The 14,281-nt window shown below is 41.6% G+C and overlaps 1 protein-coding gene across 1 annotated transcript in view; it reads right to left on the bottom strand.

The window, feature by feature from the left end:
* The window catches only part of SPAG16 (sperm associated antigen 16), a 389,408-nt gene extending 377,127 nt beyond the window's left edge, over positions 1-12,281 (bottom strand). Inside the window, exons 1-4 of the mRNA XM_033171018.1 lie at positions 12,204-12,281; positions 6,058-6,104; positions 2,990-3,088; positions 709-836 (exon numbers count right to left, since the gene is read on the bottom strand). Coding sequence (XP_033026909.1) covers positions 709-836; positions 2,990-3,088; positions 6,058-6,104; positions 12,204-12,255 — 326 coding nt within the window. The 5' untranslated portion in view covers positions 12,256-12,281. The remainder of the gene's footprint in view (positions 1-708; positions 837-2,989; positions 3,089-6,057; positions 6,105-12,203) is intronic.
* Positions 12,282-14,281: the final 2,000 nt, after the last annotated feature.

Genomic DNA, 14,281 nt, shown 5'->3' with positions numbered 1-14,281 from the left:
AAAATTAATACTTGAGGTTTCCAAAAGTTATAATTTGCCATAAAAACTTTCAGCCCAAAAGCCTAGATAGTTCCTAGAAGGCTGAGCTCATCTGCGGGCTGTTGGACAAGAGAGGCTGAGCAGGAAAATCCTTGGCACCAATTGATGCATTCCTAAGGTGATTGCAGGTTTGTTTTTTGCCTACTTCGCACTGACAGAGTGCTAGATGGACTGCGGTGTTGTTTAATCTTCTGGATTTCGTCACTTTGGGCAGTTTAGGTGCGGGAAAAGGAATAGTTTGGTTAAGCCTGGTGATGCCCCTTAGGCTCACTTTTCGGACTCTGCGGTTCAGAGGGTGAGATAGGGGCCTTCTTTGAGACCAACCCCCCTCATCCACCTAGGGTTCTGCGGTCCTGGAGGGTTGTGACCAAGGTAAGGCCTCCCTTCCCACCTCCAGGGTGTGGCTGGGCATCTGGGCAGGTTAGGAAGCCATGCCCTAATTCCTTAGGCAACGGCAGGTTGCCCAATGGCTATATTTATACAGTGAAGTTAGTTCCTGCCCCATAGTCATTCCCCTCTGCTGATTATAATTTAAGGTTTAAATAAAAGTGACCCAGTTCAACCTCATTTTACATGACTACCTCTTTATTTGCCTATCAGGATACTAAATATGTCATACATATTTATTTCTGCAGGTTTGTAGTTGGAATACTTCTTTTTAAGGCATACCATTCAGTCTGAAAGCAGTCTAGTGTCCTGTTCATCCCCATTCTAATCAGGAAATTGCAAAGAAAGTCATCTACAACTTCTGGTGTTTCGGACAAGGAATGTTTAGCAATCTGACCTGGTCGCTGAGCCTAGAAATAAAATTCAAAAGCTACTGTTAGAAATATAGCCTACCTGTCTGCCTCATTATTGCTTTCAAGAAAGCACATTTCAATCACAGGCCAGTTGGATTCTTTATCACATAAATTACAGCACAAGACAGCTATAGCCATTTAATTATCATGGTCTGGCATATTAGAGAAACTTTATGGGAACTGTCAGGAATTTCGCTTGGTTTTGGTTCATGCCTCCTACATAATGTGCTCAACGAGATAGTGGGATGATATACTACTGCTCAGTTGCTATGCAGCTTCTTTACGCAGAAGGAAATCCCAGTTGTTGGTGTAATTTAGAATAATGAGTGAAATTGCACTAACTTCTTGGTCCATGTCTTGAGTTGCACAACCTCCACATCTGGATTCTGTTTAGATAGGGATGCAGCTGGGCATTAGAAGCAGCCTAAGGCCTAAAGAAGGGACACGGGTGGTGCTGTGGTCTAAACCACTGAGCCTTGCTGATCAGAAGGTCGGCGGTTCGAATCCCCGCAATGGGGTGAGCTCCCGTTGCTCAGTCCCAGCTCCTGCCCACCTAGCAGTTCGAAAGCACGTCAAAAGTGCAAGCAGATAAATAGGTACCGCTCCGGCGGGAAGGTAAATGGCGTTTCCGTGCGCTGCTCTGGTTCGCCAGAAGCGGCTTAGTCATGCTGGCCACATGACCCGGAAGCTGTACGCCGGCTCCCTCAGCCAATAAAGCGAGATGAGCGCCGCAACCCCAGAGTCGGACACGACTGGACCTAATGGTCAGGGGTCCCTTTACCTTTAAGGCCAAAAGGCCTAAAGTATTACTCATCCACCCTCCCGTTCTCTAAGGAATGTGTGTAAGTGCAATGGTGGGTATAAAGCAGAGGCTGCATTCATCAGCATTAGTTAAGTGTGAGGTATCAGCGGTGAAGCTGAAGGTTACATGCTATATGGTGATAGTACAGCATGATGAGCTAACACGGTAAAGTGCTAGTGGATCTGTCTGTATACTTGAATCTTTACAGGGTTTATGTCTCAGACCAGAGAACTATACTGTAATAGACTAGTTCATGATGTACCAGCATCTCTTAAAGTTTATGTAGATAGTGTGTTTACGCTAGCTTTGTGTCATGAGACAATAAACACTTTATACTCTTCAAGCCACTACTTTTGAATTCCATGAAGTTTCACAAGAAGTATGTGTGCTCTCTGGAAGGAATTGGGGCCTATGTTGCAAAAGTAAAAATAGAATCAGTTGATAGGAAAAGGGAGCTTAAGGATCACTTAACACCTTCATTGAGATGAGACTTGAGTATTATCCCTGTTGGCTCATTTTTATCTGTTCCTTTTAAATATATATAATTACACATACACACAACTCACAGATTCTATATAATTTATGTCCTAGATCTAAAGAAACACTTTCAGGTTGCATGTGCTCAAAGAAAGTTTGGGGTTCTGATTTTCAAACAGCCTCTCTTCCTTTAATAGCATCTCTGTTGAAACTTAGGGCAGTTTCAGAAACAGTTGCAGTAAAGCATAGAGGTATGAAATGCAAAGGAATGAAATCTATATTTCCACTGGGGGTGTTAAATGGCTTTAGCCTGTCCCCATCCCACCCACCTCTCTCCCCCTTTGCTTCCTAATGTCTCAACAACAAAAACTGATTTGTAAAAATGTTATATGGAAAAACACGAGAGAGACATTGCACTACCTTTGTAAATCAAGACAATCTTTAATAAAAATATTTTTTTAAAAAGAAAATGTTTTGAAACTGTCCAATAACATGTAAATTGGATGGCAGCTGCAGTGGATTTATTCCCACTAGATGCCCATTATTTTAATTGCAACCAGGTGATAAGTCACCATATCTGAATATGAAATACAGAAAATGCCAAGTTCATCTCAGCTTTCATTATGGACACTATTGTAAAATTTCAAAATGGGGGTACGATTAAACTACTTACTTTGGTTCAGTTTTGCCACTTAGATTTAACATGTCACCCTTTTCAATCTAGAAGTTCTCTGCTCTCATATTAGTCTTGAATAATAATGCATTTGCTTTAACATTCTGTTAACCACCACAGTCACATGCATATTACATTAATAACTGTAAAGTCATATGAATCAATGTAGTTACATATTTTGAAAAACAACACATTTACCATAATTTGGGCATCAACAGCCTGTTCCTGTATAGTGTATAAAGCCTTTGCCAGATCTTCATCACAATCTTGCAGGCTAAATTCATCGTCAGCTGGAACCTAAGACAGAATTATAAATACATATACAATGAGTACATCCACTGAGTAGAGGGAAACTGTTTCAATCCCAAGGATCATATAGTCTATTTGCCATGATTCAGCAATGGAACAGCTTTTTGTGTCTGTTAGATCCCTGCTTCAGGGTTGTATCCAACTAAATCATACTCACAATAGTCTCACTGAAATGAAATGTGCATGACTAACTAAAGATCATAATTTCAATGAGTCTACTCTGAGTATGACTTAGACTTATTTCCTACCTCTACCTAAATAAGGGTCTTAGGTGATAGAACTAAGAAAATCTGAGACCCCACAGAACTATTGCTAGACAGAACTGTGGTACCTTCGGTTACGGACAGGATCCGTTCCGGAGGACTGGCCGTATCCTGAAAAGTCTGCAACCGGAAGTGCCCTTCGGTGCACGCAAGAGGCGCGATTGAGCACTTTTGCGCATGCGCGCATAGCGAAACCCAGAAGTATACACTTCCGGGGTTGCCGCATTCGCAACCCGAAGATTACGTATCCCTCTGGTACCACTGTATAGGCCAGAGATCAGATTCAGTTTAAGATATCTCCTTATATCTTAATCCCCCTAACTAATATACCCTCTTTATTCATTTTCATCAGGGGACCCAATCTACATAAGTATTTATGGGATGGGGAAACTATAAGGTCCATCTATTTAAATGAGCTGAGAACTCCATATGCAAAAGCAATGTATATACACGATATTCTAGATCAGGACACTTGGTTTCCAGTTTAATGGGGTACTATGTACTTTGGCCACCTCATGAGAAGAGAAGAATCCCTAGAAAAGACCCTGATGTTGGGAAAGATGGAGGGCACAAGGAGAAGGGGACGACAGAGGATGAGATGGTTGGACAGTGTTCTTGAAGCTACTAACATGAGTTTGGCCAAACTGCGAGAGGCAGTGAAGGATAGGCGTGCCTGGCGTACTCTGGTCCATGGGGTCACGAAGAGTCGGACACGACTGAACGACTGAACAACAACAACAATGTTTCTTTCTGTCAATTAAAGACTGTTGCCAATTTTGTACAGGCAAACTTGGTAAATCCACAAAAATGCCTGTAATGTTTTCCTTTGCATGAGAATACAACTTCTCCACATACATTGCTTTGGATCAAAGTCTACATGAAATTACAGTTCCAGAAATGTGTATCAAATCATGGGATATTAAAAGTGAGAGCACACTCTAGACCACAGTTTTACCCGAAGTTCAGAAGTCACTGAGCATATTTATCTGTGGCATCAATAGGATTTGGTTCATAACAGAGTCCTGTCCCTGAGCAATTTTACCTGGATGTTTTTACTATTCAGCAGGAATAAATGGGAAAACTATAAGCAGGATATTTCTTATCATCTTTCATTTTCATAGACACCTAAGTATAAAAGTGGATGCACTGTTTTCAATGTGAGAATGCCTATAAATTACCTGGGATAAACAGAATCAATGGTACATTACAAATTACGTATGTGCACTTGCATACATAAATGTAGGCGTGCAACTTTGAAAATATAAGTTGAACATTCAGGGACCAAGTGGCCAGTACTATCCCAGGATGGATTAACTGAATGCATTTAACCAATTTTAAATCAAGATAGTACTAAATAACAAATTTATGCTTAAAGTCACCAGCGTTTCATTGATGCAACAAGCTATTTTTTCAGGCACCAACTGTGCAAGAATAAAATTAAAAGCATTCAGAAATTTTCTATTCTAAATCAGGCCAATTCTATTTCCAGACTATTTACAAACTTACTTAATGTTTGACTGTATTATTTACATTATATATGCATGGAATGGGGATTGCTTGTTACATGTCTTTTTAGAAACCAAAATATAAAGTGAAGGAGAAAAAATTATTGCAAAAAATAAAATAAAGCCAGGCACAGCACTTGTGAAAATTACAACAGGCAGTTTTCTCCTCTCTCCACATCAGTATGCAGTGAACAAAAAACAAAACAAAACCTTTACAGGATCATAAGATCAGAGTACAGTGGTACCTCAGGTTACAGATGCTTCAGGTTACAGACTCCGCTAACCCAGAAATAGTACCTTGGGTTAAGAACTTTGCTTCAGGATGAGAACAGAAATTGGGCAGAGTCGGTGCAGTGGCAGCGGGAGGTCCCATTAGCTAAAGTGGTGCTTCAGGTTAAGAAGGGTTGCAGGTTAAGAACGGACCCTCCAGAATGAATTAAGTACGTAACCAGAGGAACCACTGTACACTTTTATCACATTTTGTCCTAGTCAGATATACTGAATTTAGGGTTTAAGTAAATTACATCTGGGCAAGAGGGAGGGCAGGATGGAGGATAATGAAGATACACAGTGCACAGAGACCTTCTAATCTGTGTGGGCACAAAATGTTTGTGTGAAAATAGGGATCCATAGAATCCCATGTCAATATCCCTCTTGTAAGTAGGTTTGAAGTTCATATTGTGATATCGGTTTCATAATTTTTGACCTGGCAATATATCACGAATCATGATGATGATGTTGAAGTTGAAGTGTGTGCATGTGTGCGCGCACTATGCAAAAATCACAATGTGAGAAAAAGAGTGAAACCAGCCAATGCTTCTCTCAATTCCTGCAGCCAGCTCAGCTCTCCCCTGCCTCATGCAGGGGGCAGCGAATCACAAGAACTGGCACTGGCAAAAATCAAGATGTGGGATAAACCAATGCTCCTACATAGCTCCATCCTTATTTCAGACATTGTGATATATCAGTATATTGCGATGTTTAGCTGGTGATATATCACAATGTTGAAAACCAGATATCACCCTAGTGCTGGGATAGACTTTGCCCTTCATTTATAAATAATAAAGTATGTAAGACTATTTTTTTGTGGATAACAATAAAATAAATTGTATTTCCCTGTCACTTACCAATATTACAATTTGTATTTAAAAATAAAATAGATTGCAACTTTTGTCTTAACGTCTCTTACCTCTTCATATTGGTAGTCATCTTCAGAACTTTCTGCTACTGAAATCTCTAAATGTTAAGTTAAGTATAAAACAGTAAACAGTATTTACTGAGCAACACATACTCTGCAGTTCTTGGGATTATCATTTCTAACTTCATTGCTGGGAGGGGGGGTTGTCATTTTTGAGCTTGCCAAAAAATATGCTTCTGTTATGAGATATAAACATTGTTCACTAGGATTAGGACTGTTTTTTTTTAATACTTCTACAGGAAATGCTAATTCGCTGATGCAGTCATGCGAAGCACTGTGTCAAGAGGGTGAGGGTGAAAAGACTTCACAAGGGCACTATTTTCCACCTTGGTGTTTCTCGTGTGAAAATGTCTTAATGATCTGCACAGTGCACATTTGCCACAGAAGTCTGCTATCTGTTGCCCCAGCACCAAACAAGTCATCCTGATTGGGCGTTTTAAAAGCATACTTGTGGCCCTTTTTAATGGTCAGTGAAAGAGGGCCCTTAAAAAGTGTTCACAATGCCTGGCAGAAGCCAGAAGGCAGGTAGCGGCACTTTGTATCATGCTATTCCTTTGTATCAGCAGACTCCCACTTATAAGCTGCTCTCTCAGGTTTACTGCAACCCACAAGATGCAGAGGGGGGCTAATATCTTTGGACAAAACTAGGGTCCCTATATCTACCGTGGCCACCATGGTACACCCACCTGTCATCATCCTGTGTCTGGCTCTGTCTAGCAGATTAGGAATGAAATGTCTCAACAACAGTTGTTTTAAATTAATTTCATGACAGTTGTTTGAAATTACTTTTCTTTTGCTCAGAAATATCTGTCAAAATCTTCAGTCATTTGAAAATTAGGAAGTCAAATAAAAAATTAACACCAGGGAGTACCTTTCATGCGGTTAACGATTATATTTTGCAAAATTACAAAGAACACATATATTTCCATCTTATTTTTTTTTAAAAAAAATCTAAACTAAAACAAGTTTTCTTGGCTTTGCTGAAAACCTTTTCAGCACTTCCTTCTCAAATTTATCCATTTTTTCCGATGCAGTTTTTCTGTGCACTCTCAGTAAGCATATCCCGACGCTCCTGCCACTGTCAGCCTTAGCCAGGTCTTTGCTCTCTGTAAGGTACTGAATGATCACTCTACAGTACAAGTGGTGCATGGCTGACCAAGAGAGATCAGAGCCTTTTGTGGTAGGGTAAAAGATTTCTGCCTCTTTTACTAGGACTGCTCTTTGCTGAGTTTCTTCTCCTTCCACATGGTGCCCCGTAGTTCAGCTTCATTCGAAGTCTTGCAACTGATAAGAACTGCTTGGCTTTCATCTTGAAGGGTCATCTCCAACATGATTAGGGGGTGTAGGGCCAAAAGTGAAAAACCAGGTGAGAAATGATGCTCCAACAAAGACACTAAAGAGTCCAGGTAATGAATTATAAATAGCCTGTGGGAAACTTCCAGTTGACAGGCCCTGCAGGTGCGCACTCTCAGGAGAAAATCTTGGAAACTATGAGAAGCTTCCAGAACCGAGCTACCTGCAACATGATTGGTGAGTTTGGGGAAGCCACACCTATCACTCTGTCAGGTTGCCAGTTGTGTTGGTAGAATGCATCACATCATCCAAGTGACCTCAGTGAGCATTTCAATTTCAAATGTTCTGATTATTTCTACTTTTAGTTAAGTATTTTTATTTATTTACTTTATGGGGGAGCTGCTGAACCCCCACCCCTGGCTACATCCATGCTGGCAACCAAATAATGTATTCCAAAATATCAGTGGTTCATTCACGTGATCATCTTCCAATGTGATATATGCCATCATCTGCCAACGATGCCCTTCTGAAACACTACACAGGCCTGTCCCTATACAGAATAATAAACAGGCACAAATCAGACATCACAGATAGCAATATGAAAAAAATGTTCCTTCAAGGGGAGACTTGCAAAGAAACCACAATTCATAGAATCAGAGAGTTGGAAGGTACCCAAGGGTCATCTAGTCCAACCCCCTGCAATGCAAGTCATCAAGTGGTTCCATGCTCTCATTTGTGAAATTAATTGAGACAAAAGATTTCTGTCATGTGTTAATTGGCATACCAATGCCAGGACATCTGTATCAACAATAACTGGGTTTGTTTTTGTGTGTGTGGACAGCCACTATTAATAACTTAACTGTTACTCTCTGTACTTACTGCATTTAATTTCCTTCTGACCTCACTGTTTATACCACCACCTGCCCCACTGCGCATGCTTGGATAATATATGCATGATACAGCTCCGGATAACATTTCATGCAACTGATGAAGTGGACTGTAGTCCACAAAAGCTAAAGCTTTAAGGTGCCTCAAGACTCTTTGTTTTATAAGCTACCTGTGCTCAGTTCACCAAATGGGCCAAACCTTCCTCATTTTTGGTGAGCAGAGTTAGACAACAAGAGGCGGCCTGTGCTGTCTTGACTCTTTCAGTACAGTCTGTAGTAAGAAGTCAATAGGAGAGGCACAACTTTTACTGGGGCCAGGAAGGAGATGCAATATGGTACAAATACGGTAATGTTATCTAGAGTAAGTTATAGTACCATTCACTGCCCTCCCCCTTTTGAAATGTCTATTAAATGCCATTAGAAGATGCTACAATGCTGACAAATATGTCACAACACCAAATACACCCAATATTTCAAATAAGAGCAGCTGAAGAATAAGCTTGATGATTTAGGGCACTTCAAACCAGAAAGCATTCTGTTCGTTTTTATAAGGGCATGGGACTTGACAGATCCTTTAAGCTACTTCATTGTAGACTCACTGTGGAGACTACACATTTAAGGCAAGAAAACGACACTTTGTAGGGATGCTATAAAGCAGGGAGTGGGGACCTCAGGGTCTGGGGCAAAATGTGACCCTCCATGACTATCTGGCCCTCCACACTCTCAAGTCACACACCCTCCTGAGCCAGATCCCTCACTAGCCCTGCTTTGCACTCTTATTGAGTATTTTTGGCTGGGTGGAATGTTTCCTTAGAATTGCCAGATCTCTCAAGTCTCAGATCCCAAGACCCACAGGATGGGGGCAAGCCTGGGACTCAATGAAGCAGTGGAAGAGCAAGGTTGCACTTCAAAATTTCAAACCTCTCCTTCTAACTGATATCCAGTGTCACATTATTGATCTTTTTCAATGTGTTTTGACATATATTTATGTACCTGCCTTGGTGTCTACTTGAGTCACAAGCTCTTTCTGGGGGTGGGGGAGCGAGAGAAATATATTGTACTGGAGGAACAAGATGGAAAAGGTGGTGATGATTTAAACTTTATTATTAGGTAAGGTGGGTCCTATAAAAATAAAAGCCCACCTTAATTTTGCATCCTAGACTTCAAATGTAACTCCGTTCCCTGAAGATCCTGAATAACTAACCTAGAAAAAGGAAGTATGAGAAACCTAGGTTCTTGCTAGGCCTGCCTAGTTAGTCGTGATAAGCTCTGACTAGGTAAGCAAAAGCTCTTCACAATACCATGCAGATTTGCATTGGGAATTCTGTATGAACTACTCCAAAGCTGTCAGGTTGCAGCCTGAGTATTGTGCATGCCTTTAGTTTATCCTGATAAGGTACCTGACGTTCAAATAGCAGTTTAATATATTTTATAATTCAAGGCATATTTATTGAAATTAGATGGTATTTATGCTTTAGCTCTACAGAGACACATTCTTCTAAAATAGCTGACATGTGCATTAGTCAGAAAAGAATAAAAGGGTATGCTGTCACTGCCTGCTCCCCATCCCTTTATCTTTACATTTAACTTCCCTTAAGAACTGTAATGGGGCAGCTACGAACTATGGGTCAAGCTCCCTAGAAGCTGGAAAACATTGCAGTGGTGTTTTTGCTTTAGTATCAAGATAATAGGAAAGATGAACTTACTGTCATTCATCACATGGAAATATGAGTTCTGCCCACAAGGCAAAGCCTGCAACATTCCAGTCCAGAGTACAAACCTATGCAGGGACGCGGATGGTGCTGTGGTCTAAATCAACAAGCTACTTCGGCTTGCCATTCGTAAGGTCAGCAAATTGAATCTAAGCAATGGGATGAGCTCCCTTTGCTTTGTCCCAGCTCCTGTCAACCTAGCAGTTTGAAAGCATTCCAGCTAGAGTAGATAAATAGGTACTGCTGTGGCGGGAAAGTAAGTAGCATTTCCATGCGCTCTGGGTTCTGTCATGGTATCCTATTGTGGCAGAAGTGGTTTAGTCATGCTGGCCACATGACCCAGAAAAGCTGTTTGTGGACAAACACTGGCTCCCTCAGCCTGAAAGCAGAGATTAGCGCTGCACCCCATAGGCAAATTTGATTGGACTTAACTGTCCAGGGGTCCTTTACCTTTACCTTAAAAACCTAGTGTGCGTGCACACAGAAGCTCATACCAAGAACAAACTTAGTTGGTCTCTAAGGTGCTACAGGAAAGATTTTTTTTATTTTTTATTTTGTCTTAAAAACCTATGCACACCTACTTAGTAGTTACTTCTGAGAACTGAGTTGCAAGGTTGCAACCCAGTGCCTATTTTTCTGGGATCAGCCCCCACCCACTAAACCCATGAAAACCTTTCTATCATGCAAAAGGTCCAGCTGTAAAATTTCAAGGAGACCTTTGCCCCAACTCACCTCCTCTTGGGAGAAGCAATCCTAAGAATACTGAAGGAGGGTGCAGGAAGATAAAAGGTGCTTTAAAAAATTACATCACATTATTATTTATTAAATTTGTTAGTCGCTTTATCTTGCCAAAGTCAACCCAAAGCAATTTACAAACAAAACAAAACAAAACAAAACAAAACAAAACAAACAAAAGGGGTTTGCTCCCAGGGCCTTCAGAAAGCAGGATTTAAGAGAAATATATTTTCTTGCATCACTTGTTGCAAATTAATGTCAGGGGTCATCACATTTGTGGGGAAATAGAAGTATGAAATAGGATGCCCAGGGGAGGGGGGGGAGGCTCCCTAACGTAATAAAAGTACCAAAAGGGTTTAAAGCACAAACTTTTCCACTTACAAGGACTTGGTTTGAGTTAATCTATATTTGTTTGCTCATACCCACTTAAATAAAAGCAGTAAGAACTTTCCCCCCTGAACATAAGACGCCTACACCCATATCAATCCCTATGTCCCTATTTCTAGATAGATAGATGCGCTGTGGCTTAAACCACTGAGCCTCTTGGGCTTGCCAATCGGAAGGTTGGTGGTTCAAATCCCCGTGACGGTGCACAGTCCCAGCTCCTGCCAACCTAGCAGTTCGAAAGGACGCCAGTGAAAGTAGATAAATAGGTACCGCTGCGGCGGGAAGGTAAACAGCGTTTCCGTGCGCTCTGGCTTCCGTCACGGTGTCCCATTGTGCCAGAAGCTGTTTAGTCCTGCTGGCCAACATGACCTGGAAATCTGTCTGTGGACAGACGCCTGAAAGCAAGATGAACGCTGCAACCCCATAGTCACCTTTGACTGGACTTAACAGTCCAGGGGTCCTTTACCCTTTACCTTTACCTAGATAGGATACATTATAGGAACGCTGCAACCCCATAGTCACCTTAGACTGGACTTAGCGGTCCAGGGGTCCTTTACCCTTTACCTAGATCAGTGTTTTTCAACCAGATGTTGCCTGGTGTGCCATGGGAAAATTTTGTTTATTTGATTCCTATTCAAGAGAATTACTTTATATATAGTCAATATAGGCACAGAGTTAATTTTTTTAACATTTTCTAATGGTGGTGTGCCTCGTGATTTTTTTCATGAAACAAGTGTGCCTTTGCCCAAAAAAAGGTTGAAAAACACTGACCTAGATAGGATACATTATGGGCTACATTACAGGGTGGACAGGTGACAAATTATAGGCGATAGATAGATGCTAGACAGATGGAACGCGATAGATAACGAAAGACTGACAGGAGGCGGGGCATTTTTAAAGAATTACACGGGCGACCGTCCTGCTGGCTTTGCAGAGCAAGCGGAGGTCTATGCGGAGGTCTAAGCGCAAACCTCTCCCCCTCGCTCAGCCCACGGAGCTCTCCCGGCCGGCGGCCTCCCTCCTTCCCGCCCACGAGGAGCAGCTGCGGGGGCCCCTTTTCCCTCTGGGGCGCCGCCAGGGACCGAGGGAGGGGAGGCGGCCGCTGCTGCCGGCCCAAGGATACGCTGCAGGCAGAAGGTGCCCTCCGTGGTCGTCACCGTCGTGGCCTCCTCCATGGCCGCCGCCGCCGCCGCCGCCGCCTCAGCCCGCCCAGGCTACAAGGCCGCGCGCGCGTCGCTCGGTTGCCAAGGCGACCCCGGAGCCCCGCCTCCTCCGGCCGCGCCCATAGAGCGACGCGGGGAAATAAATCTGTAGAGGGGTGTCCCTTCAAAGCGCGGCTCGCTCCTCGGCTGCTTGAAAAAAAAACACATGCGCGGAACGTACAGTATAAACCGCGCCCGTGTGTTAGCCGGCTAACGTGAGAATTCAAGCGTCACACACGTGTTCTGACGTTGCTGCGTGTATTCCAAGAAAGCCATACTTTTCTCTATATCCTTTCTCTAGCTCAGATTTATTGTAAAAACAGAGTAGTAGTAATAATAATAATAATAATAATAATAATAATAATAATATACCCACCCCTCAAAGCACTTAACGAAACAAAGGTAATAAAACCGAGGAGAAATCCACAGCCCTGTCTTGAAAACGTGCAAAAGTCAGAATACGAAAATGGGTCGAAATTCACCTCAGCTTTCTAAAGCCGTGCTCAGTGGGGCAAATGAAACGAAAAGGTTTGACACGATTACAAAGGTAGCAAAAGTAGTCATCATAAGCAATTAATAATGAAGCGCATCAAAGAGCATGGTCCAATTCGGACGACTTCCACATGAATCGGGTGACCCAGTGCCGGATTTACGTATAAGCTAAACAAACTATAGCTTAGGGCCCCCACTCTCTTGGGGGGCCCCAAAAAAATTAAAGGGGAAAAAAACTGGATGTACATTTCCAAAATAAATTTTGTTATGTGCAAATTGTTTTAGATACCTATTAGGTCCATAAATTACCATATAGCATATATTCAACGCAAAAAACAACTAGAATTTTGTTGTTGACAAAGGACAGCTGCACATATAAAGGGCCCCATTACCTTAGGGCCTCATCAAACCTAAATCCGGTCCTGATTTAGGTCTGTATAAGATCTAAAAATAAAGGTACAAAAGAAATTAATATCAATGGCAGCAACAACAACTAAACTCAACAACACGCCCTGAACAATAGCCCAGCCCAAGAGTCCTGACATTGCTGTGTTTCAGAGGGATTTATTACTACTACTGTCTTTGATTTATTTATATCCCCAACTTTTTCCCTGACAGGGACTTGAGGCAGTTTAAAGATTAAATTAAGGAGAGATTTTAAAACATCGGGGTGAGATAATATATATATATTTAAATTAAATATTGATAGAATTAAAACTATATAGATACAGATATAAAGATCTATTAAAAACATGCAGATAATTGAAATAAAAGCAGCACAGCACCGACCCTTTCATTAAAAACAGACTGGGTTGAGACAGCACTTTGAGGATAGCATGGGAGGATGATCTGGGTGGGCAGATTTCTACTGGTCCCAGGAACAGTAATTTGAAATAAACTACCATTTTGTTATTTCTCAATGGTCAACTGAGAAATTTCCTTAAAATGGGTTCATAGCTGGTACCTCTCAGAGTGGCCCATGTTAGAAGGACTACTGCAGATGATGTGAACAAAGCACTTATATATTCATATTCTGTTTTTTCTTTGTTTTATGTATTTTATCTTTTGTAATGGCTTCAGCTAGACTAATAATAATAATAATAATAATAATAATAATAATAATAATATAATGCACCATGAGACTTTTTAAATGGGAAAAAATAACAATGCAGTCTATTGTTATTATGTCACCAGTGTTGACATGTGGGAGGAAGAAACTGAGGGGTGGGAAAGTTACACAGATCATTCATAATCATTGGTTTCATGTTAGCAGCTGCCTAAGTGGAAATGGCAAAGAATTGGAAGCAGGCTGACCATTGAACAGTGGGAAACTGGACAAAACACGTCTGGCATGTTGCAGTGGCCGAGAAGCTGACTTTCAAATTGAAATTGGCAAGGGAAAAATCATTAACATTGGATATGCAATATGGAATACCTTGGGGTTAATATTAAAGAGCACAGACAAGGCTGTCCTCAAGGCAGGGACACATCTCCCCACCACTGGAAA

Source organism: Lacerta agilis, chromosome 1, assembly GCF_009819535.1.
Source record: "Lacerta agilis isolate rLacAgi1 chromosome 1, rLacAgi1.pri, whole genome shotgun sequence".
NCBI classification, from domain to species: Eukaryota; Metazoa; Chordata; class Lepidosauria; order Squamata; family Lacertidae; genus Lacerta; species Lacerta agilis.
Note: the sequence above shows the minus strand (reverse complement) of the source record. Positions and strands in the feature narration are given on the sequence as shown.